The sequence below is a fragment of the Silene latifolia genome, chromosome 4 (assembly GCF_048544455.1).
Source record: "Silene latifolia isolate original U9 population chromosome 4, ASM4854445v1, whole genome shotgun sequence".
In the NCBI taxonomy this organism is placed as follows: Eukaryota; Viridiplantae; Streptophyta; class Magnoliopsida; order Caryophyllales; family Caryophyllaceae; genus Silene; species Silene latifolia.
Genome location: NC_133529.1, coordinates 93,917,010 through 93,942,396, shown reverse-complemented (window position 1 = coordinate 93,942,396; position 25,387 = coordinate 93,917,010). Strand labels below are relative to the sequence as shown.

The 25,387-nt window shown below is 38.2% G+C and overlaps 3 protein-coding genes across 3 annotated transcripts; all 3 read right to left on the bottom strand.

Annotated features, from left to right (window-relative positions):
• Nucleotides 1–14,663: 14,663 nt before the first annotated feature.
• Nucleotides 14,664–15,344, bottom strand: LOC141651800 (uncharacterized). Its single transcript, XM_074459495.1, has 2 exons — nt 15,243–15,344; nt 14,664–15,131 (listed from the first exon to the last, which is right to left on the bottom strand). The coding sequence occupies exons 1-2, from the start codon at nt 15,342–15,344 to the stop codon at nt 14,664–14,666; spliced, it is 570 nt and encodes a 189-aa protein (XP_074315596.1).
• A 352-nt stretch (nt 15,345–15,696) lies between these two features.
• On the bottom strand, nt 15,697–17,013 carry LOC141652341 (uncharacterized). Its single transcript, XM_074459828.1, has 2 exons — nt 16,683–17,013; nt 15,697–16,453 (listed from the first exon to the last, which is right to left on the bottom strand). The coding sequence occupies exons 1-2, from the start codon at nt 16,909–16,911 to the stop codon at nt 16,017–16,019; spliced, it is 666 nt and encodes a 221-aa protein (XP_074315929.1). The 5' UTR covers nt 16,912–17,013; the 3' UTR covers nt 15,697–16,016.
• Nucleotides 17,014–17,657: 644 nt separating this feature from the next.
• LOC141652340 (uncharacterized) lies at nt 17,658–19,513 on the bottom strand. Its single transcript, XM_074459827.1, has 3 exons — nt 19,275–19,513; nt 18,390–18,724; nt 17,658–18,194 (listed from the first exon to the last, which is right to left on the bottom strand). Exons 1-3 carry the CDS (start codon nt 19,501–19,503, stop codon nt 17,730–17,732), a joined length of 1,029 nt encoding a protein of 342 aa, XP_074315928.1. The 5' UTR covers nt 19,504–19,513; the 3' UTR covers nt 17,658–17,729.
• Between the last annotated feature and the right edge of the window lie 5,874 nt (nt 19,514–25,387).

The following is a 25,387-nucleotide window of genomic DNA, read 5'->3' as shown; positions in this document are numbered from 1 at the left end:
GGTTTATGGGATCAATCCTCTGATGCCCTTAGATCTTTCAAGTGTACCTAAGGAGGAAGTAAACTATGATGCTAAGAAGAGGGTGGAGCAGATGCTAAAACTCCATGACACTGTCAAGAGACAAATTGAGAAAGCCAATGACAGGTATAAGAAATAGGCCAAGACTCCTAAACAGAAGAAAGAATTCATGCCAGGTGATCTTGTATGGATCCACTTAAGGAAGGAAAGGGTCCCTGCTATCAGAAAGAATAAGCTGATGCCTAGAGTAGAGGGTCCTTTTGAAGTCATTGAGAAAATTGGTCCAAATGCTTACAAGATAGACCTTCCTGGTGAGTATGGGGTACATTCAACATTCAACATAAGAGACATGAGTCCTTATTATGGTGAATCAGATGATGAAGAGGGACCAGGCTTGAGGTCAAGCCCTTTTCAAGAAGGGGAGGCTGTAGTAGGAGCTCCATCAGGGGCTCCTAATCCTGACCAGGTCACAGGCCAAGTCCAAACAACATCCACTGAGCCACCCCCAACTCAACCAGTCAAAAGGTTCACCAGGTCTAGCTTTTAGCTGCTTATATGGCCAGCTGGAGGAGGCCTAAACTAAACCCTTCAAAGAGTCTCAAACTGCAGGGAAATATCTGTAAAATTCCCTTAATTTTAAGGATTATAACGTAAATATAACATGCGATTTATGGTCATAAACGAAATACAATGGAAAACGATAAAGATTAAGAATCAACCTCGGGTCCTTTGATGTGCGGCGTAAAGAACAGAAATCAACAGAGATTTCCTCCTAATCATTGCACCCAAGACCGTCTGAGACTATGCCCTTGTGCTAGAAATGCTCTCTAATTGACTTGCAAAGAGAGAGCTATTGTGAGGTTATTCGATGTGAGATCTAGAAAATTCTGAGAAGAATGCTCCGAAACCCTAATTTCTGAGACAAATGAATTGCTTAGGTCAAAAGGAGAGAGGCTCTCTCCTTTTGTCTTGTTCGGCCAAACCGAGAGCCCAAGGGGAGGGAGTGGGCTTTCACTTCCTCCTTATTCTAACTCGTAGTTCAAAAAATTACTAAAATGTATATGACGGGTTTTCAATTATAAATCGTCATCGGTTATCGGTTATTAACGTATCAACTAGTGACATGACTCAGTCGATATATTAATACATGTCCGACAAAGACAATATTGTATAATTAAATAAATTCAATATACATTAATTAAATATAAATCGTTTATATTTAATTTACGAATTAACTGCTTAATTCGCCTTAGCCATTATTATTTAATCCGTATTAAATAAAATATCTCAACATCACATTTGACTAATTATTAGTCAAATAACTCGGACTAACTGCTTAGTCAATTATTGGCATCAACATGACTGTATTTTCATACCGTCACATCTCTCAAACGTACCCTATAGGTGTGACTTTTAGGGACCAGTTGATCACCGCCATCTGTATGACAATAACGTCAAACTTATCTAGCAAGTCAACCGTTATTGATAAACGTGGACCAACTGATAATAATACCAAAAGTATGCCCTTTGATCCTTTTAGTGATTTATAAGTCCTTGCACTAACTGTTAAGGACACCAGCTCCAACAAGCTCCCACTTGTCCGTACAAGTGTATGTGCAATGTCGTTATCCGCACTAACTGGAGGACACAAACAACAAACTCCCACTTGTCCGTACAAGTGTATGTGCGATAACCGATTCTCATATTCATTTAAAATTTCTCCCACTCAATGTAAAACAATTTGCAGATCCGGATCCGCAAAGGTCGTATTTTACAATCGATCTGGATCAAGAGTGGTTTCCCCGACTAGAGAGTAACTTAACTAATAAAACGAATCCGTATTCGAGCATGGCCACGCATTTCAGTTACAGCTCCTCGAGTGGCCCTGAGAAATATCGAGTACCTGATAAAGGCTGAATATTTCCTTCAACTCGACTCCTTCCGATCTAAGCACAGCATGAAATGACCCAGAAAAAATCTACTTGGCCCCCTGTTACGGATGACCGTGAGAAAGAAACCAAAGTCACCCAAAATCTGCCGTAGTCTCAAGAGACAGTCGATAGTCAAAAGAATCGACTCTTAGGATCACCATGGAGGTCCTATCCACGACCTGGCACCGAATGTTATAAAACATTTAGGACTCCACGTCGATGTCACAATTGTGTCCTACGAGGTATCCGTATAACTCGCCTCTGTGATTGGTTAGTCAACCGGTTGACTTATGGCTCGTTGAACCCACCATCAACCAACGTCATAAAATAATTGCCAGAGTTATCAACTCATGTGAGTAATTAAGGACTAAAAAATATAATGTTTGTTCAGTTCACTTTGTGGTGTTCAAAATTGTCGTACAATTCCACATGAAAAAACAAAATACATAAATATCAAAACGATGATGTCGTATAGAGTACACAAGAAAATGAATCTAATCCATAAAAGAGTACTACAACTCAGGAACACGTTTAATTCCCATGGAATTAACATGCCCTTCATGCTTATCTTGTCGTAATGGTTTAGTGAGAGGATCTGCTATATTATCATGTGCAGCAATCTTTTCTATCACTACTTCCTTTTGCTCCACGTAATCTCAGATTAGATGAGCTTTCCGTTGTACATGTCTAGACGCGACATGGTACTCGGACTCGATCGTAGAATCTGTTTGTAACACTTTGTTTGGAACTCTTCCACCGATCGTAGCGCCATTAAGAGTAAAAACGAATCCAGACCGAGATTTCGAGTCATCTCGATCCATAAGTCAATGCCCAATCTTTAGTCCTCCGTAGGTACTTAAGAATGTTCTTGACACCATCCAATGTGATACACCGGATGCTTTGTTGGAATCGACTTGTCATACTCAATGCATATGCCATGTCCGGACGTGTGCATATCATGGCATACATGATTGATCCTATAGCCGAGGCATAAGGAATCCGTGTCATGCGCTCTTTCTCTTCCTGGTGTCTCGGTGCCCGAGACTTGCTCAAATGCACCCTTGGAGCCATAGGAAGAAACCCCCTTTTGGAGTTAGTCATGCTGAATCTCTCTAGGACTTTGTCTATGTAAGACTCCTGGGCCGAGAGATAACATCCGACGTGATCTATCTCGATAGATACGGATGCCCAAAATTCTTTGTGCCTCACCCAGATCTTTCATCTGGAAATGGTTTTTCAACCATACTTTCACCGAAGTTAAGAGAGGTATGTCATTCCCAATCAGGAGTATGTCGTCAACATACAATATTAGGAAGACAATCTTGCTCCCACTCGACTTGATATAAAGACATGGTTCCTCGACTGATCGAATGAATCCATTTTCTTTTATCACTTGGTCGAAGCGATGATTCCAACTCCGAGATGCTTGCTTAAGTCCATAAATGGAACGCTTAAGCTTGCACACTTTCTTAGGATGTTGTGGATCGATGAAACCTTCGGGCTGCACCATGTACAACTCTTCCTCCAAAAAGCCGTTTAAGAAGGCGGTTTTCACGTCCATTTGCCAAATTTCATAGTCATGAAAAGCGATCGCTAAGATAATCCGAATGGAACGCAAAGATGACTACGGGTGCAAAAATTTCATCGTAGTGCAAACCTGGCACTTGGGTGAAACCTTTAGCAACTAGTCGTGCTTTATAGATATCTTGTTGACCTTCCACGAATGCTTTATCTTGTAAAGCCATCTCGTTGAAGGGGACGAACCTTAGCACGTAAGTCAACAAGATCCCATACGTTGTTCTCATACATGGAGTCCATCTCGGATTGCATGGCCTCAAGCCATAGCTTTGAGTCGAATCGGTCATGGCACCTTTATAGGTTGCGGGTTCACTACTCGTTAAGAGTAGAATGTTATCTATGTCATGTTCCTCGACCATACCAATGTATCCGTCCGGAGGAATAGAGACTCTTCCCGACCTCCTAGGTTCCTCAGGAATATTCACCGCAGCCGGGATTGAAGGAATTGGTTCCTCCAATATTTGCTCGGTGTTTGGTTCTGGAATCTCCGACAGGTCGAAGGTTCTATCACTCTTTGCATTCTCGAGAAATTCCTTCTCTAAGAATGTCGCACTAGCCGCAACAAAAACACGTTGTTCGGTTGGCGAATAGAAGTAATGACCAAGTGTTCCTTTAGGATAACCTATAAAGTATGTCTTGACCGATCGTGGGCCGAGCTTATCCTCGTGTCTCCACTTGACATAAGCCTCGCAGCCCAAACCCGTATAAAGGACAAGTTAGGGACCGTTCCCTTCCATAGTTCATATGAAGTCTTGTCAACAGACTTTAGACGGACTTGGTTAAGTATTAGAGCAAATGACGAAGAGCATAACCCCATAATGAATCAGGTAATACCGTGTGACTCATCATGGATCGAACCATATCAAGTAGAGTTCGATTTCTCCGTTCGGACACACCATTCAACCGAGGTGTTCCGGTGGAGTTAACGTAAGGTAATCCCACATTCCTTAAGGTGTTGATCAAACTCGTGAGAAAGATACTCGCCACCACGATCCGAACGCAGTGTTTTAATCTTTCTACCCAAAGAGGTTACTGTACCTGTTCGGTATTCTTTGAATTTCTCAAAGGATTCACTTTTGTGCTTCATTAAGTAGACATAGCCATATCTACTTAAATCGTCCGTGAAAGTGATGAAATACCTATAGCCTTCTCGTGCGGTGATTGACATAGGTCCACACACATCCGTATGTATGAGTCCTAATAGGTCAGCAGCGCGCATTCCAACACCTTTGAAGGAAATCCGAGTCATCTTACCGATGAGACATGATTCACACGTGCCAAATGATTGAAAATCAAAGGCCGAGATAGCTCCATTCTGTGTGAGCCGTTTAACGCGTTTCTCATTATTGTGTCCCATACGGCGATTACAGTACGTTTGATCTTTGTCACCAACCTTTAACTTTTTATTCATTACGTGTAATATTTCGGTGGTCCGATCTAAAACATAAATTCCATTCATGGAGACTCCTTGCCATAAATCATATCGTGTAATGAGAAAATGCAAGTATTATTCTCTATTACAAATGAAAAACAAAGTTTGTCAAGTGCGAAACCGAAATAATGTTTTAGAAAGACTGGGTACATAATAGCAATTATATAAAATAACTCAAATCCGCTAGGAAGTCGGATCACGTATGTTCCCCTCGAGACGGCGACCACTCGTGCTCCATTCCCGATACGCAGTCCACCTCACCCTTTACGAGGGGTTCGATGTTCCGAGCCCCCGCACATGATTACACAGATGAGGACCACAACCAAGTATCTAGTACCCAAGTTCCGTAACTTGCGTGGTTAATCTCAATCATATGAATAAAAGTAGAAAAGGATGAAGACATACCAACAGGTTTAACGCGACCTGCTTTTATGTCCTCATGGTAAACAGGACATGTACGCCTCCAATGCCCAGTCTTGTGGCAATGATGGCATTCCATGTTATCGGTTTTGCTCTTTGTCGTGCCTGATGAGTTGCTCGACTCACCAGGCCCACTCTTACCTGATCCCGACTTCTTAAACTTCGGTTTACCTACCGCTAGGTTTGGCTGAACTTTGCCCTTACCCTTGCCCTTGTTTGACACGACGAGAACATCCTGTTTCAAGCTCCCACTAAACTTCATATCCTTCTCGGTCTGAACGAGAAGGGAGTGTAGTTCATGAGGACTTTTCTTCAAATCATTCATATAGTAATTCGCTCTAAAGAGCGCAAAACCATCGTGGAGTGAATGAAGCATGCGGTCAATAACAATGTTCTCGCTGATCTTACAATCAAGCGTCTCCAGCTTCTCGACATTCTCAATCATGCTGAGAATGTGTGGGCTAACTGGTTGGCCCTTCTGGAGTCTCGCATCAAAGAAGCGAGTGGTATGCTCATAGGCCACGATTCTCGGTGCTTTCGAGAATTCCTTAGTGAGCGTGGTGAAAATCTTGTTTGCACCATGGGCTATGAAGCGTTTCTGCAAATTGGGTTCCATTGCAAAAATGAGTACGTTTTTAATCGCACCCGCTTCCATACAGAAATCGTTAAACTTGGCGATCTCATTAGCTCTAGCCGTGGGACCTGAGTTTGGCGGCATGGGCTCAATCAGAAATTTGAGCTTTCCGTCAGCAGTGGCAGCATTCCGTAATGCTGCCTCCCAGTCCGCGAAGTTTGATCCATCATTCTTCAGTCGAGTAGACTGATTCATCTGATTCATGAAGATCCGAAGCCAGGACTCACGGTCCAATGTGACACTTGGCATTGGGTCGTTAGTAGGACCAGCCATTTCATTATAGCAGTTTTAAAAATTCGTGTTCCTACACTGAAAAAGAAAGAAAAACAAAAACGAAATAAGCAACTCATCGAGGTGATTTGCACTTGCATAATTGATCTTCCTCAAGAATGATACAAGTGATCCCAAGACTCAATTTCCGTAAATTGATAAGCCAACTGTTTAGCTAATTCTTCCGTAAGAACTCTTGGTCGATAGATTTCCGTAAATCCTATCTATAGTCCACCATAATCACAGGATCGTACGAGTGACCATAGTGTTGAGATAAAATAGGTCAATCGGTTCCAACTTACCCGACGTAGAAGGGGTCATATTATGCCTACCGACGAAGAAGGGACTCATTGGAGTTTGACCTATAAAGACCATTCTCAATTTTGGTTTATACGAGGAAGATCCCATCAACTTAATTTTAATTCATTTTAAGTGAACAAATAACTAGCGTCTGCGTGAATGAATTAATTTAGGTGATGGCTTAGCATAGATCGAGTGACATGAGAATGTCAAAGAAAACTAACTCGTGACCTCTATATGAGTCAGTTTTCATGCAATTATTAGGTGGTTTGGTTTTAGGCGGAATATGATGCAAATTATCGTTACGAAAAATAAATAAAAGAATGCAATACGTAAATAAAATTCCTAGTGTGGCCTATCCTAGTAAAAAGAACATAATACAACTTTGGAATCCACCGTTGGACCCGAAAAGCTTGTCTTGATGTTCCATCTTTGACCTTGCAGCGGGAGTGAGCATCCGATCTCCATCTTTGGTCTTCTCAAAAATTACAATTAAAATTTACAAATATAAACCTATTTACATTCTAAATACAAAAAAAAACTTTAATTACAAGTGAAAAATCCAAAACGGAGATACGAGATCTCAAAATACAACCAAGACCGTGTTCCATCATTACGGTAACACGTTCTACTAAGGCCACACTAAGTTACAACCGTTTGTAAAAATGAATAAATACGTAATAAAAAGCATTCAAGGCATTCAACAATAACGATAAAAAAACAATGCATCAACTAAAACATTAAATTTATTCGTGACATAATTCCGTAATTATGTTAAATTTATCCAAACCACCTTTTAACGATTAAAATTTATGTGATAAAACTGCTTCTATCAGTTTAATTTTAATCTATTACAATCCGTTACTTTAAATACGCTTTAAAATAACTTAATGGTACGTGTGTGAACCGTTTCACAATCATAGCGAGTGTACAATATCCGTATAAAGTACATATTAAGGCCAAAGGAAAATTTAAAACAAAAAGAATAAATTTTCAAAGCTGCCAGAACAAAAATCCCTCGATCCAGGGACAAAAGGGCTCGATCGAGGAACAAAAGGGCTCGATCGACCAATCGCTAGTCGATCGAGAGGTATGCTAATCGAAAGTACTCGATCGACAAGATCGGAGGTCGATCGAGGGCTTTTATCAAGAAAATCGCTCGATCGAGTACGAGGACTTCTCGATCGAGCAGTGGGGTTTTAAACAGAGGTCGATCGAGTACTGCAATTACTCGATCGAGCAAAAACAACAAGGAAGGGCTCTCGATCGAGTAGAAACATGCTCGATCGAGGGCAAAAACATTCTGAAAACATGAAACCCTCGTGAAGACAGTTTTGACGAAACAAAAACATCTCAATTTTGATCAAAACCGCATCAAAACAATTTTACAATCTGACAAAACTTGACATATTGCTATAATCTCCGTATAAAATAACAATATGTAAAAGAACAAATCGAAAATAAGATAAATCAACCGTGTAAAAACATGTCACGGTTTCAACAAAAAAACGAAACAGCCGTGTATACATGGCACGGTTTTCGAGACAAAAACAACCGTTTCAAAATCGTTTTATGAAAAATCACAATGAAAATTTACGTGGCCTCGCTCTGATACCACTTGCAGGGAAATATCCGTAAAATTCCCTTAATTTTAAGGATTATAACGTAAATATAACATGCGATTTATGGTCATAAACGAAATACAATGGAAAACGATAAAGATTAAGAATCAACCTCGGGTCCTTTGATGTGCGGCGTAAAGAACAGAAATCAACAGAGATTTCCTCCTAATCGTTGCACCCAAGACCGTCTGAGACTATGCCCTTGTGCTAGAAATGCTCTCTAATTGACTTGCAATATCGAGAGAGCTATTGTGAGGTTATTCGATGTGAGATCTAGAAATTTCTGAGAAGAATGCTCCGAAACCCTAATTTCAGAGACAAATGAATTGCTTAGGTCAAAAGGAGAGAGGCTCTCTCCTTTTGTCTTGTTCGGCCAAACCGAGAGCTCAAGGGGAGGGAGTGGGCTTTCACTTCCTCCTTATTCTAACTCGTAGTTCAGCTCGAAATTACTAAAATGTATATGACGGGTTTTCAATTATAAATCGTCATCGGTTATCGGTTATTAACGTATCAACTAGTGACATGACTCAGTCGATATATTATTACATGTCCGACAAAGACAATATTGTATAATTAAATAAATTCAATATACATTAATTAAATATAAATCGTTTATATTTAATTTACGAATTAACTGCTTAATTCGCCTTAGCCATTATTATTTAATCCGTATTAAATAAAATATCTCAACATCACATTTGACTAATTATTAGTCAAATAACTCGGACTAACTGCTTAGTCAATTATTGGCATCAACATGACTGTATTTTCATACCGTCACATCTCTCAAACGTATCCTATAGGTGTGACTTTTAGGGACCAGTTGATCACCGCCATCTGTATGACAATAACGTCAAACTTATCTAGCAAGCCAACCGTTATTGATAAACGTGGACCAACTGATAATAATACCAAAAGTATGCCCTTTGATCCTTTTAGAGATTTATAAGTCCTTGCACTAACTGTTAAGGACACCAGCCCCAACACAAACATCCAAGATCAGCCAAGAAATGTAAAGGAAAATCAGCACAGAAAAACAAGCAAGAACAGCCAGTCATATGCTGCTGAAAGAGTTGATAAAGCATAAAGCAGACTTTCTATTTTGGGTGAGGCAATTGTGAGGCCAATGCAGGAGGACCACTGCACCATCCTGCCACGAAATCAACTGCATGAAAACTACAAGAAGTCTTGACTTTATAAAGTACTCAGCTAGCCAACAAGATCAACAGAAACCTGTGCACAAATGACAAAATGCCAGACTACACCCTTGCTTTATTTTAGTCTGTTTTTATCCATTGCTGTTTTAATTTTTACCTAGTAACTTTATTTCCAACTTGTAATATATTTAAGATAGTTTGTACTCATCTTAAATTGAATCTTGGCCCTTGGATTGTTAGGTTTCAAGCTGTAAGTCAAGGACAAGGCCTATATAAGGACCTGTGTCCCAACTGAAGAAAGCAGATTATTTTGGAATGAAAATTTAGCCTTGAGACTTCTCTCATTTCTTTCAAACTTGTGTTAAACTGTAGTTTGAATCCCTGGCCTGGTAATTAACCTGTGATCTCTGTGGGTAATTGATCAAAGTCAGTTTGGCATCATTAAGTTGAACATGTGCCTATATGTGGTTAAGTTTAATTGTGTTGAACAAAGTTCAAGCTTTAATCCCGTGTTCAGCTGTGGATTTGAGTCTGAAATTTGTTAAGTTATAACCTTGAATTTCCTGTGAATCTTCTGTGGGAATTTAAGGTCATAACTATATCTTTTCATCACAAAAACAAGTCCTACACTTCAACTGGGTTTGTTGTCTGCAATCTCAGGATTTCAGGCTGTTTCAGTCATTATTAAAAATACTTAGGATTCCTCTAAATTCATGAAATTTGGCACAGTTTTAGATCCATATTTAAACTTGCTTGTTACAAAAATTCAGAATTTTATAAGGTCATTTGATATTTTTAAAGTATCCTGCAACCCAAATTGCAATATTGCCTGTCCCTAGGCTTTACACTGCACATACCTTTCGTGTTTAAACTCACCTTTAAACTTGTAGTTTTGGGAACGACATTTCCCCTCTTAGTTAGACTTGATTTGTAATAACTAAAGTTTATCTTCTGTTTCTTACTTGCTTACTTATGTTAGTGAACCCGCGTGTTTAAACTTAAAAAGTTTTAAAAATTAATGATTTCCGCTGTTGTTTACTCATTTATTTATCGCAGGGGTTCACACTGGGGAAGTGCAATTTCTTAACTCAGTTGTGTTTGGCCTTGGAAATTTCTGGTTGGCCATAATGCTTCTCTCTAAAGCCATTAAAAAGAAGTTTAAAAAAATATGTAATGACTTCTTGTGACAAATCTTTGATGGACATTTTAGGCTTATCTTTATAAACTGGTATAGCTCTTGTTCACCAAAAAGGGAGGGGGCTTCAATATAAAAGAAATCCTTTCTTGTAACAAATGCTTAATTGGCAAGCTATTTTGTAGGTTGTTTAGAGGTTAATCTTCTACATCGGGAGAATGGGTCAGAGCTTATAAACATTAGGGAGGTTGATATCTTTGAGGCTATTTCTAGCTCTAATAATGAAAAATGCTGGAATAGTATTATTGTTGTTAAGGATCACATCTGAACATCATTTGGTAATAAGGTTGCTGCAGGTACTCTCCTAACATTGTGATCTAATGGAAATCATTTTTACACATCAAGTGGTAATACCCTGTCTACATGCTTAGTTACTTGATTGATAAGTTCTAGTTGAAGGCTCATATTTAGCTGGGAAGGTCTAGTTAAATGCTCTTGATTAAATGGGGGTGTTACATTAAAAGCCTAACATTTCTATAGGGATAAGTTCAGGAAAATTGCTGGATATAAAGTCATTTGGAATCTGGTGTGCACTTCTATGTACAGTTTATTGTCTCTCTTGCCATTCAAGAATGCCTTCTCACGGTAGATAAGTTGAAGAGTAGAGGTTTTTATCTCCCCAACAGGTGTATTGTCTGTTATGCAGGGCCGTCCTTGACAATTTAGGGGCCCTGTGCGACATCTTCAACATAGGCCCTTAATCAAGGGTGCATCTTAATAAGTTAATACGGAGTAATTTCTATACTTTCCACGAATAGATATAGATATTAATGTTTCTTTATAACGTAAACTTGGAAATCAATATTAGCATTGTCACAAACATACGACCCAGGTTCGATTCGTGGTTGCTGTTCTTTTTCTTGATTTTAAATATGCAAAATTTAATTAGAAAGGGAGTACTGCGAGTCGAACTCGCGTCCCCACTACCAAAGTAACATCCATTTACCACTGAGACAGCAAGCGCTTCATGAAACAAATACTCGCTATTATGTATAATAACAGATCGCAGCATAGATTGGGCTCCCCTAAATTGGGGGCCCTGTTCGACCGCACGGGCTGTACACCCATCCAGCTGGCCCTGCTGTTATGCAGCTAAAGAAAACCGTTACCATTTATTTTTCTCATGTCCGTCATCTGTTCAGGACTTCAGGTTATGGAAGACCTATTGCGCTAGTTGGGTATTACTCAAAGGCCAAGGAGTTTGACTTGTGAACTGAAAAAAATGTGATGATCATGGTAAAATCAGGTATTTGAAATATTACTGACATTCATGTTGTATTAGACTGTTATCTACTTTATATGAGATAAAAGAAATGATAGGATATGTAAAGGTCCAACTGGCGCACTACTAACTGGTTGGTGAATAGACCCAAGTTTCTAACTAGAGCAGAACTCATGAATGGGGGATAAAGGATAGTATTGGGGAGCTTTTTAGACCATCCCCAAGCAAAGGTCGATCTAATTAGGTCACGATCTATTTTTACTCTTAATTACACCTTATTTAACTTGACCCACTTTTACCCTTCTAAGCAAAAGGTCACGACCTAGGTCACCAACCCAATCATTTTCCACTTTTCAACATTTATAATCATTTCCAATCATTTTCCACATTCTCTACCCCACTAAAACCTCTCTCTTATTTTTTCAATTATTATTTACTAACTAATTATGCACAAGTTATTTTTTTAATTTTAATAAAATAAAATTACTCCAATATATTAAACATTAATTTAATGACGTACACTACGGAAAAAATTATTAAATAACAATGTTAAAATTTAATAATCGAAAAGACGATTTCATTGACAATAAAAAAACCGCATACATAATTAAAAAAGCCGCATACATTGAGTTGGCGGTATGTAAACACCAGTAAGTGGATTATACATCTGATGTAGTACATCAGATGATATAATTTTTTAGCATTAAGAAAAAAAAATTGAGTTTTAATTTAAAATTTTTGAGTTTTATTATAAAGTTTTTGAGTTCATTTACTTAAACATTAATCTCAAAAAGTTATATTATAACTCAAAAAAATTACATTTAAGCTCATAAAATTTTGATTTTTGACTTTATAAACTCTGTAGAACTAATAAAAAAATACACAAAAACTCAAAAACTCATTAAGTATGAGGTAATACATCTGATGTACAATCCTTTTTCTCTGTAAACACCAAGCGGACATAAGAGCTTCATCCTCCTTTTCGGTCCAATTTCGACCTTCACCAAGTGATTTGGATTGATTATTTTTTTATAGTAATAATTTTTTTTTTGGATTTTTTTGCACAAAAATTAGGGGTTTCCTCAACAAAATCTTGAGTCCGGAGTTGGGACAACCAAATCGGATTTCCAAAACCATCAAAATTTTCATAATTTTGATCACCCGAAACTAATTCCGTAAAAGTAGGAATTGGAGTACTTCGATTTAGATCGATATTTTGAGTATTTAGAGGTGATATATAATCGTCATTTTCATAACTTAAAAAATCAAAATGATTTAAATCCATATTGTATTGAAAATCAGAAAAGATTATAAGTGTTTGGTTTTTTTTTCTTATGTAAAAGAAGACAATAATTTTTATGATTTTGAAGATTATGAAAAAATTACGCAGAAGACAAGGAGTAATTTTTATGTAATAATCTGATTTTGGTCATTTTATAGTAAATTTTTAGACAGTAAAAAAATTATTACCCAATTAAATGGAAAGTTGGTGTGAATGTTCATTTAATTGTTTTGCATGCATGTGGTGGTTGAGTTAATATTGAAGAGGGAGTTGGTTGAATGTTGAAGAGGTAGGAAAAGCACAAAAAGGTTTACGCTTCTGGCATTTTGGCAGTTGGGCAGACTACTTTTCTAGTCTTTTGTACTATTTGTACTTTTAATGTTTGTATATTAGTTTTTTTTTTAATTGGATTTTAAATATTGTAACCAATAATAATTGGCCACATGGGAGGTCAATCCCTAGGTCATTTTACTCCACCTTAGGTCACAAATTGACCTTTTTCACTCATGGGTCATCCTAATTTCCTTTTAATGTGTAATTAACTTGACCCAAGCAAGGTCATGACCTAGCAATTGACCTTGCTTAGGGATGGTCTTATGAGCCTGAATTTATAAGAGTTTGTACTTGGCTATACCTTTTTGCAAAAAATTTCTGTATTTGCCTTTTATAGATGATAAAGAATTTTACTTGGTCTATTCCGGTTATTTGTTATCTTATTTCATTTTGGAGTGTCTCAGTCAATTATTGTCATTTCTATTTGAAGAATGAATTTGTTGAACAATTTAACCATTAACACTCAATTTGGTCCACTTGTCATTTTGCAATTGGCCCCTCCTCTTTCTTTGATCTTTGTGCCAAACCAAAGGATAATAATTAACCGGGACGGAAGGAGTACCTTTCTTGAAAAAATAATAATAATAATAAATGTTACTCACTCCAATTTCATTTATTGTTCCTCTTTACTTTTACATCCATTTTTCTTATTGTTCCCTCTTTCTTTTTTTGGACAATTTTGTGTGGTCTAAAATAATCAATTTGGTGTAGAATTATGTGTATTGTGTGATCTAATTTAATTCCCTTATTTCTTATGCCAAAAAGAATTGGAAATAATAAATGAAATTGGGAGAAGTATTATATTTTACTTCCCAACAATTTTCTATGTCCACATGGAGAAGTCAACAAAGTAGGACACTCATGCTTGTAGCCGAAAAAAATCAATAGTGAGGCTAGCTTTAGATCTAGTGAGGCTACATGCACTGTGCACATCTTACTCGGACATTTCACCGGAGAAAACTTATGTGTGACCCAACAAGGATGAGACGGAGTACAATGTAAATATATAAGGAGTACTATTCACCTTCTCTTCGCCCTTCTTCTCTCATAAGCGGTTAAAGTATTGTATATTTTGCCTCATCACTTCCCATCCGTCCCCACGTGATATATATTTGTTTAACCGATAGTGAGAGGGTAACGGTAAAAGGTGGGAGAGAAGGTTGTATGAAAAAGGTAGATGATAGCAACACTCGAAAACATATACACAGTGTTTGTACAAACAAACAAACGCCAATGATACAAATATAATTTACTGTGATAATCACACATTTAATTTCCATAAACATCAAAGACCTGAATCTCCCAAAGTATACAGCTGGTAGTAGGAATTAAAGTAGGAAGATCATGGGTGAGTGAGTTCCGCCATGGCGGAAATCCACCATTAGCCTTCAAAAAGTTACCATTCCATGTCTTTAGCTTCAGCTTGTTGTCAACCCTTATGAGCTCCCACTGAATCGAGTAATCCAGCCATTTCAACTGTGTTTGTTTAACCTTCTTTCCAGTGGCACCTAACAAGAAGTTATCATCTGTGGCGGTTAAATACTTTTGGTAGCTACTCTTGAGGCGTACCAAACTCTTTCCTGCTAAAGGCAAGTGTTCCACGGTCCAATACGCTTGCTTTTGGCTTTCTCCTCTGCCTTGGATAACTGACTCGCCGTCTTCATGGGCCGTTAGGTACTTGTTGTTATAAATTAGTAACCGAATTGTCTTTATATTATGAAGGTCTATTATGCCTGTCTGCGTATACAGATAAACAATTAAGTGACCACAGTAAAGTTACAAGGACATTTTATCTCCATCAGTTTGCGACAACTCGATAAGACGGAATAACAAAGCAAAATGACCAACTAAATTGGCTTCACTTCTTGTGTTATCAAGTACTCCGTAATAATCAGTATAGGCAATTTTCAGCAAACATTGTCCTTGGTCTTCCAGAAATAGCCTATCCATATCATCAACATAGGGTGTGATTGCATTTCTTATCATAAGGATAAACTAAAGGGGGTAGTTTTCTTGTTAAAGTAACGAGAGCCGGGGACATGGTGACATAACACTCCAAATACTTTCTGTGATTTATTTTTCAGGCATATATGAAGTCAGCCAGAACTTAGATGTATTACTAATCTGAATTTCCTAGCTGCATCTACATTGTATTGAATCGAATAATTTTAAATCTTACTCACTGAAGCTAATTAAACATTGATCTTCTTCATATAGCTTTTTAGTCTCACTTGCTTCATCTTTCTACATAACTAATCCTTTAAATGAAAATGACTAATGTTTTTCACTGCATAATAATTATGGAGTAGTTAGAATTATTCCCTGATAAGTTATGGAAGAAGAGCTAAGATATGTTATCCTTAGCCGTAAGTGGATGGGTGGGTGTGTCATAGCATCCGATACAACAGCAGCAGCAGCAGCAGCAGCAACAACAGCAACAACAACAACAACAACAACAACAACAACAACAACAACAACAACAACAACAACGTTTTCTCAGTGGGCCAAGTGTTAAAGGCTACTGCGAATGATGGGTAAGAGAAGCTCAAATACTTGGCGTAAAATTTAATGTACTTGCACAACTAAAAATGAAAAAAATTCACCGTGTTGGCGTAAAATTTCCTAGTATTCAGTGAAAATGGCAAAAACTGTGTGCCAGATTTGAAGTGTCGAATTAATATAGATTGGCAAACGTACCATGTATGAAAGGTCACGAGAAACAAAAGATGATGGTGTTGAACCTTCTGTATATACAGACTGATCAATAATTTCAAGACTTGATGATGAGCACATCTTTTTACTCTCTGAGTTCCTTAGGTCAATGTCAATAACCTCATCATCAAGAGTTTCAATACTCCACAAGATCCATTCATGTGTAACAGCACACTCCGGCATATCTACTGTCACCGAATTCCTCCATGGCGGGCCCCCACCGTTAGCCCTCAGAAACTTGTCGTAAACAGGGGTTCGCAATCTAATATAGAATGAATGATCTCGTACAGGCTCCCACAGGACTGATGGGTCACTATCACTTCCTGAAGATTGCACAGCCTTATCACCTGTTGTAAATTAGTCTTAGTGCGTACAATAGCATTATCCTAGACCTCTACGACTTGCACGTAAATCGGGTATGGAGCCCGAATTACGGAGTCTCACCCCTATGCTAATTTAAATCCAGAGACATGTTTCCTTGATAAATAAAAATAAAAATAAAAAAGCGAGGTTTTGACTTCTGAATTGATCATAACCTTATGAATAAGATCGTCTGATAAAAAAATAGATGGTTACCTGTCCAGCCTAATAGAAAGGCTTTGTCGGAGGCGGTAAGGAGCTTGCCTAGATAGCTACGCAGGCAGATCAAATTGGGTCTACTGATAACCGTTTCGACAGCCCAATAGGCTTGGATTGTATTCCCAATGCGACTCTGCTTGATAGATTCACCATTTTCAGTTGCTACCAAGTACTTGTTGTGTAGGCTCTTGAGCCTGACATATTTTGTTTCCATGAAGTATTCCATCAATGTGAGGTTTGATGTTTTCCTTGGTTTTCAATATCAAAAGCTGCTGCTCATAAACTATTTGATTATCTGTGTTTTCTTATTAATAACCATTATTACTTTGTCAGCTATTGAGTCATTGACTGTCTTATTGGCCCTAACAAAGCCTTAATAAAGTAGTAGAGTAATATTTAACATTGCTGTCACATTTCGTAGAGTAAATTCATTGCTGTTTCGTGCCAGGCTAGAGTTTTACTTTTACTTTTTCCATATTTTCATATATGTATACTTTAAATATGGTGCAGAAAAAACCGTTAATGTAATGAAACTTGGAGTTACCGATTGTTGTGTCCCGTAATATTAACGTCTGATGCTGAGGAGACTGCAAATAGTATATCAATGTCTGTGTCAAAAGAGGTCATATTGATGAGACCAAGTCATATTGATTTAGTCAAATAATCTAATTCAGGAGGGTTGATGAATTCATTGATTTAGAATTTTCAAAAAAAAAAAAAAAAAAAAAAAAAATCATTGATTTAGAACGTCAGAGCTTTCGTCAATGAAATTTTGTGAAGCAAATTGCTGTTGATTAGTTTTAAAGACTAGCATTATATTCTTTGCATATAGTGTGGTCTTTTGTAAAGAACTTGGGTTAGGCATGGCATTAGCATGGCCTTCTGAGCCGACACAAGGGTCGTTAACTCCACAAAATCGTTGGGACACTTCACATTAGATAAAAATCAAAAATCATTATATGTCTGTGTTTTACAAAATACACATGTGAGACAGTTGAAGACAAGCATGAGTAATAAAAGTACATGGGTGACGAAGCCCCGGACTTAATCGTCATAAACATCAAAGACTTCAATCCCCCAAAGTAACTTATCCTTACTTAAATGAGGAAGATCATGGGTGACTGAGTTCCGCCATGGTGGAACTCCTCCGTTAGCCCTCAAAAAGTTACCATCCCATGTCTTAAGCCTTACCTTATTGCCATCCCTAATAAGCTCCCACTCAATTGAGTAATCCAACTTTGCCGGCACTGTTTGTTTAACCTTCTTTCCGGTGGCACCTAACAAGAAGTTATCTTCTGTGGCGGTTAAGTACTTTTGGTAGCTACTCTTAAGCCGCACTAAACTCCCTCCTTTTACAGGAGTTATATGTTCCACGGCCCAATACGCCTGCTTCTGGCTACCGTGTTTGCCTTGGATCACCAAGTCGCCATCTTCATGGGCCCATAAGTACTTGTTATGGTGGCTTAGTAGCCGGATTATCTTTGCATTATGAAGGTCTAGTATTCCACTCTGAGTATATAATAAATATAACTCCATTAATTGATTGTAGCAACACTACAAACACATCTATCAGGTTATGTTTTAAGGTTTGACATTTTTGACCCTTAACCATGCATCAGTTTAGAGTTTGGAATCATCTTTTAATTAATTCAATATTCTTTAGTTAGGAAAGTATCAATCGAACCAATTTATTGTTAAGCGCACCTTAAATGGAAGGTTGAGGGGAGAAGAAGAAGATGTTGGTGAAGATGCTCCAGTTGATTGATCACTTTCATGTCCCGATGAACACAAATCACTGTCGATTCCTTGATCAGTAAGAGTGTCAACACACCACAAGATCCAAACTTGGGTAACAGCGCTCTCCTGCACATCCACCGTCACCGATTTCCTCCAAGGCGGTGCCCCACCGTTAGCCCTTAAAAACTTACCAAAACATGGACTCCGCAGTCTGATGTATGACGGAAGATCGCTTACAGATACAGGCTCCCACTGAACTGCCGGTTCATCACCAGTTCCTGACGTTTGGAAAACCTTGTTACCTGTCAGAAAATAACTTTGTCTTACATGCATAGAAAAAAATAACAGAAATTTTACAATAAGACTGTCATATTGTAACAAAACAATGACGAGATTAATAAAAATGTGTGCAATTTAATAGGCTATTCATATAATAGTTGGGTCTCAACTGGCCATCACTTAAGTGCTTCAAATCTTGCCACCCTCCAATAGCCTTGCGGATCGGAAGTGGTGGATCCAAATCCCCCTCTCATTGTATTGTATTGACGTCTTGAGTAATTCTAGTCCTTCTGTTTTCGTCGTCGACTACAATTTCATTTAAAGAATCATCAACTAGGCGGTATATTGCGAAGCCATTTCTGACCTACTAATTATTCTACTAGAGCATGGATGAGAGATGAGCCGGGAAGCACTGTTCACATTGTAACCTACTTTTATGATCAATACGATACGATGGTCATCTCTTAAAAATACATTTCATTCTTCTATTGTAAATGTAGTACTTCTACTAGTTTGACCTGGGGATAAGAATATTGGATATACCATATTACGTAAAAAGTTGATAACCGTTACCTGTCCAACCTAATAGAAACCGATCGTCAGAAGCGGTAAGGTACTTGCCGTGGCAGCTACGAAGGCGGATCAAGTTGGGTTTTCCATCCACCATTTCGACAATCCAACACGCACGAATTGCATTGCCATTGCGACTCTGTTTCACAGACTCCCCGTCTTTTCCTGCAACCAAGTACCGGTTTCGGAGGCTCTTGAGTCTCACATACTTTGTTTTCATGAAGTACTCCATCAATATAATTTGAGAGTTGGATGGGCTTCTTGCTTTTTAACAAAGAAATAGCAATCTTCATGTCAACCCCCATCATTTGATTACTTTCCTAATATTGAGTTATTAATTCCCTACTTGGCTGACGAAAGCCTGAATCTGATGCACTATTTGTACATTGTTTGCACGTTTTTTGTGGGTAAATTCGTTGTTCGGTTAGTCCTAGAGCACCATCAGTCTCCTTTTAAATCTATCAGGTAATTTCTGCCCCAATTTTTTAGATGTAAATCTTATGCGAGACGGTCCCTCAATATAAAAAAAAATTACAATTAAAATATGTATTACTGGTAATAAAATAGGTTCAAATCCCGAATAATGATAAAATGGATACGCTTATTATGTAAATCGGTGACGGGGATTTTGTAAACTCCCGCGATAATGCGGAAAATAAAACAGTAGAAGTACCGGAAAGCTGTGGGTTTTCAAAAACTTTGTAAGTTTAAACGCGAAGGTTCACTAACATAACGAAACCAAGTGCGATGATAAGTAAACTTAGGTTATTACAAACGAACTCTAGCAAAATGGGGCAAAAGATATCCCACGAATAACAAGTCCAAAATAGGTGAGTCTAGCAAAATGATAAATAAAGTCCGAGAGTCAAACTGCTCGCTAGCTCACACGTCTTCACTCCATAAATGCACCGATTAATACCTGTCATTCATGAAACATGAATGCCACAGTCAGTGAGGAGTAACTCAGGGTTCTCCAAGCAGCCACATTATATCAAAATGCACATGAAAAAGAACTCAATTAAACATGGCAAATCAACAAATGTAATTAACTTGAATAATAATTAATATAACGTAGGATCATACATGTTTTTTTTTTTGGTCTCACGAAGCGCGCACACATAGTCGCATTACAATAAGGGGGAGAGGGGATTCGAACCTGGGACCTATTGTCCACAATACCTCCGTCTTAACCACTAGACTAAGACATCCTTGGTAGGATCATACATGTTAATGTAACAAGAGAAAGCAAATTGAATAGTAAAAGAACGTGTCATAAGCATATCCAATCATGTGAGACAATTAATAGAGACATGGATGCGGTAATTAATCACGAGCACGAGCTCCAATGAAATGAGACATATGCAACCAACCAAATAATGCAAGACGTTTACTACACTTAGACTCAAATTCTCCCGGTAGGACGACGATAATATAATACGGTCCTAGTCTAAACCTAGCCAGACTCTCGGGATGAACGTTTCCCGATTCGACATGCGATAAACGTCACGCCACCAAGACTCGATCAACAAAACGGAAGTCGAGTACTCCGAATTCGGCAGAATGACATGAAAGAGGCGGAAGTGGAATGAGTTAAACCAATACTTGGCAGAACGACACAAGTAAGGCGTAAAGACAAGTCAAGCAAGAAAGTATAGCATTATGACATTTTCATTAATATATGACTCAAACTCAAGTAATTATTTAAAATAGATCATTCATACTTGAGATACGATAAATAAATGAAAATGAATAAATTATAACTCGTATATGAAATATAATACATCATTTCATAAGATTATAGCACGGGAAACCAATTTATTTCACATTTAAATGTCATTTGTATAAAGTATAAATAAACGATAATGCAGCAGGAGCCACAGACCAGGGCAATGACATTTCTGGACTGAGCTTAGACCAACCTAGCCTTGAGGAGAACTCAACAAAACACAAGCAGGCCACAGTCCTAATCAGTCCAACTTTTCCAAGCAATAGGTACCAATTCCAGGTCAGCCACCAACTACCACCATGGCCACCTGAGAGGTCCTTGAACTGAGACTTGAACACACCCAAGACAGGGCCAAGATGCAGTCCAAGAAACAATCCCAGGAGCCAGTCACATGTTGCTGAATGAAACAAACAAAAGCAAAAAGCATACTTTCCTCTTTTGGTGAGGCAATTGTGAGGCTACTTATAAAGTTTCCTTGCTCAGTTTTCCATTCAAATGCAAGGCACGAAACCACAAAAATAGTCTTTACTTTGGGAGTAATGCAACTAGCCTTCAAGACCAACATCAACCTGTACGCAACAAGCCAAGAGCAGACTGTTTTTGCCCTTGTCACAGTCTGTTTTACCCTCAGGCTCTTGTTTTATTAGTTTACTTTTTAATTTCAGTTTGTAAAATATTATCTTTCAGTTGTACTTATCCTAAAGGCAATCCTGGCCCTTGGATGGATGCCCCCTCGAATTGTAACCTAATTTTCAAGGCCTATATAAGGACCTTGAGACTGCTTTTGAAAGGCAGATTTTATGAATGATAAACCTTGAGATTTCTCTCAAAATTGCAAATCTTATTAACTTTGCTGAGTCTTAGTTGTAAGTCAGACTTAATATCTTCTTGTGCTTGCTTAGAAGGTGATTAAGGATCTGTGGTGTATCTTAGAACAGGTCTGTGCTTGCTTGAGCTGTTTTAAGTTGCATTGTCTGTCTGAGGTTGAGTTATTCTGTGCTTACTTGAACAATTTACTCTTAGACTCCCCAAATTATTAAGTGAACCTTCTGTGTTTGCTTGAGGGTGAATTTAATAAGTATATCTCAAATTTTATTCACAAAAATCAACCAAAAAAAAAAAAATAGTCACACAATCCTGTTGATAGGATTGTCTGAAATTTCAATAATTTCAGTCTGGTTTTCAATTTATTAAAATTACCTAGAGTGCTTGTAAAATTCTGAATTTTGGTACAGTTTTAGTTCACTATCTTAACTAAATTGTCACCAAGTTTCATGATTTGTTAAGGTCATTTGCTTTTTTTACAAAATTTCTGAAGGTTATTGCATTCTCTGAAAGTTGTGTGTCAGAGTTTGCAAATTTGTGTGAGTCCAGGCATATTGCACTGCAAATTCTGGTAATCAGAGCCTACGTTATAACACAATCCCATCTTATGTTAGTCTTGAGTGAGAGAAAAATCATTGCCTAACTACATTTAAAAACGCAAAAACAACCCAATGAGTGAGGAGAGGCTAGCAGGGATTGAAACAAAAGTGGATCAGTTGGCCAACCTGGTCAATGTGGCTCTAGAAGTCTGGAATGCAACAAGGCAAACATTCCCACTACAGAAAAAGGAAGACCACCCCAAAATAGAGGAAGAGGTAGAGGCAGGGGGCTCCTTGGAGCAGGAAGAGGCCAACCACAACATGAGAATGAAGAAGAGATCAACCTGATTCAGAAGAATCTATTATGCAAGAGGGTAACTACTAAACTAGAGACAAAGATGTTAAAGTAGAGATCCCTGATTTCCATGGTAGTCTAAATCCTGAGGGTTTACTAGGCTGGCCTCGGTCTGTTGAGAGAGTCTTTGGGTTTAAAGGGTATAATGAAAGGAAAACTTTTAAGATTTCCATTTTAAAACTCAAAGGATATGCATCTCTTTGGTATGAAAGCATAAAACACCAAAGGATTAGAGATGATAAGGAACCTGTAAAGTCTTGGGCTAAATTAAAAAAAGAAATTTATAGCCAAAGACTACACCCAGTATATTTTTATTAAGTTGACTCAGTTGAGGCAAGACCAACTATCTGTAGAAGCCTATCTTAGGAGCTTTGAACAGCTAACCCTGCAATGTGAAGTCACTGAAAAGGCTAAGCAAACGATTGCTAGGTTTGCTGAGGGTCTAGATCCTAAGATTGCTAGCAGAGTAAGGATGCAGCAAGTTTGGTCATTTGATGAAGTTGTCAATCTGGCTTTGAGGATTAAGAAATTGGGAAAAGTGAAACCTGTGACACCTAAATTTCTCACCAAACCAGCATTCAAACCTTATACTGGTATTAAAATCACTGAAACACCTAAACCAGCAACCCAAACCACAAGAGACAAGGGAAAGGCACCCATGTAACCTAAGGCTAACCCACCTCTATCCAGGGACAAGATTAAATATTTTTAGTGCCAAGGTTTTGGCGATTTCAAGAAGGACTGTCCTTTTAACAAGGCTCTCACAACTATGGAAATTGAAGAGTGGGAAAGGAAAGCGTTAGTTGATTATGAGGAAGATGAGACATTGGTCCTAGAGGAAGTAGAGACTGTAGAGGGGATAGGCGAAGGACAGATTTTAGCCCACCCTGACATAGGGCACAGTTTGGACCTATGGAGGGTCATGCACTCTCAACCAGCTCCCCTAGAAGCTGATCAAAGATCCCTAATCTTCAGGAGTAGATGCACTGTCCAAGGAAGGGTGTGTAATCTCATCATTGATGGAGGTAGTTGTACCAATGTAGCTTCCATCACTATGGTCAGCAAGCTGAGTTTACCCACCCAAGAGCACCCTAGTCCATACAGGTTAAAATGGTTAAACAAGAGCTCTGAAGTGAAGGTTGATAAGCAATGCATTGTTCTCTTTTCAATTCGAAAGGTATTGTAGATAGCCAGTATCTGTCGAGTCTCCAACAACCACCCGATGATTTTCGGACTACAACATGCTTAGGAATCGCAGCGTTTGATCGACAGTTTTGTACAACTAAACGTCGTAAAACTTAAAACGATTTCGAAATAAAACATTTCCAAACTTTTCAAAAGTACCTGGAGTGTATAATGCATGACGACGGGGTCGCAATGACACTAATTAGAGTCCAAACCGACACCGGACCAAAAACCGACTCAAAAATTCAAATCCCGACTCCAACAGCGAGTAAAACCGAGTCAAACACAAAAAATAAACTTTTCAAAGACTTCCATGTTAAGGTTTCCCGGAATCCTTAATGGTCAAGTACAAATCAAGTTCATCCAAAACATAGGATAGAACAAATCATGATTTCAATTGCGTGATAGTGACAAGACACCTCGAAGACCCGCGAAATGGCTCGCGCCTCTTCAAGCAGCCCTGGCGGCCACGTCGCTCAAAACGCACACAAGCACCCATTTTCCTATAAATACCCCTCAAATTCCACCATTTGAGAGTTACGCGAGTGTCCGCCCCCTCATCTCTCCCTTAAAATTCTAGACTCGACTTCTCAAGTCACAAACCGACACGTGTTTCCGACCTACCGATCGAAAACACAAGCTTTACACATTGTTTGGTACCGTCATCGTGCATTAAATCACTTGACCGACCATCTCGACCAACTCCACCATCACTAAACTTAAAACACTCTTTTACATTTCTAAAACGGTTTTCAAACCGAGTTTTCCGACCAAACAAATTGATACACTTTCGTCGATTTCTCATCTCAAGCCTAGCATGTAAGTATGAGGGTGTAAAAATCCTCTTCCATCATGTTTTTCATTTGTTTCATGACTATAACATGCTAAAACATGCATAACATGGTCCAAACATGGGATAAATGAGCCAAAACGTGATTTTTGGTTGAGGCAGGGGCTGCTTGTATAGCAACCAGGCTCGCGCCTAAAGCCCCTCTCAGCCTAAATCCAAACGTGTTTGGTCTCTTCTTCCCCTTTCGTTTTCATTTCCTATTTGTAATCGGTTTTTACCATTTCAAATATTTCAAATCCTTTTTTTTTATAACAAACTTTTAACCATGAAACAATTTTCACCCTTGGTTCCTAATACCATGACGGTTTAATCCGTGTTTCGGTGATAATATTTGGTTAATTACATTTTAAAGGGTATTTTAAAGCCTTTTATTTCATTTCATTACATTTTCAAAACAAATGTATTAGTCATAAATACAAAATCATCCTTGGTTCTACATACCATTTCGGATTTCAACCCGAGTACGATGATAAATATTGACTAATTATAATCAAATGAACTTAAAACAATTAGTTCATAATCATTTTCAAAACTATTCATGTCAAGCTTGCAAAACCGTACCCGACGTCGAATATTGTCAAAACAATGATGATTATTCAAGTCTCGTTCTTCACATCAATACAAAAGCGGTCTAAA

What these genes read in the sequence shown, in the direction of transcription:
- LOC141652341 (XM_074459828.1), bottom strand. Translation starts at nt 16,911, where the DNA reads ATGGAATACTTCATGGAAACAAAATATGTCAGGCTCAAGAGCCTACAC. An exon ending in CTTTCTATTAGGCTGGACAG is followed by an intron (nt 16,454 to 16,682) that starts GTAACCATCTAT and finishes AATTTACAACAG; the next exon opens with GTGATAAGGCTGTGCAATCT.
- LOC141651800 (XM_074459495.1), bottom strand. Translation starts at nt 15,344, where the DNA reads ATGGATAGGCTATTTCTGGAAGACCAAGGACAATGTTTGCTGAAAATT. An exon ending in CAAGAAGTGAAGCCAATTTA is followed by an intron (nt 15,132 to 15,242) that starts GTTGGTCATTTT and finishes CTGTATACGCAG; the next exon opens with ACAGGCATAATAGACCTTCA.
- LOC141652340 (XM_074459827.1), bottom strand. Translation starts at nt 19,503, where the DNA reads ATGGAGTACTTCATGAAAACAAAGTATGTGAGACTCAAGAGCCTCCGA. An exon ending in GTTTCTATTAGGTTGGACAG is followed by an intron (nt 18,725 to 19,274) that starts GTAACGGTTATC and finishes ATTTTCTGACAG; the next exon opens with GTAACAAGGTTTTCCAAACG. An exon ending in CCCTCAACCTTCCATTTAAG is followed by an intron (nt 18,195 to 18,389) that starts GTGCGCTTAACA and finishes TTATATACTCAG; the next exon opens with AGTGGAATACTAGACCTTCA.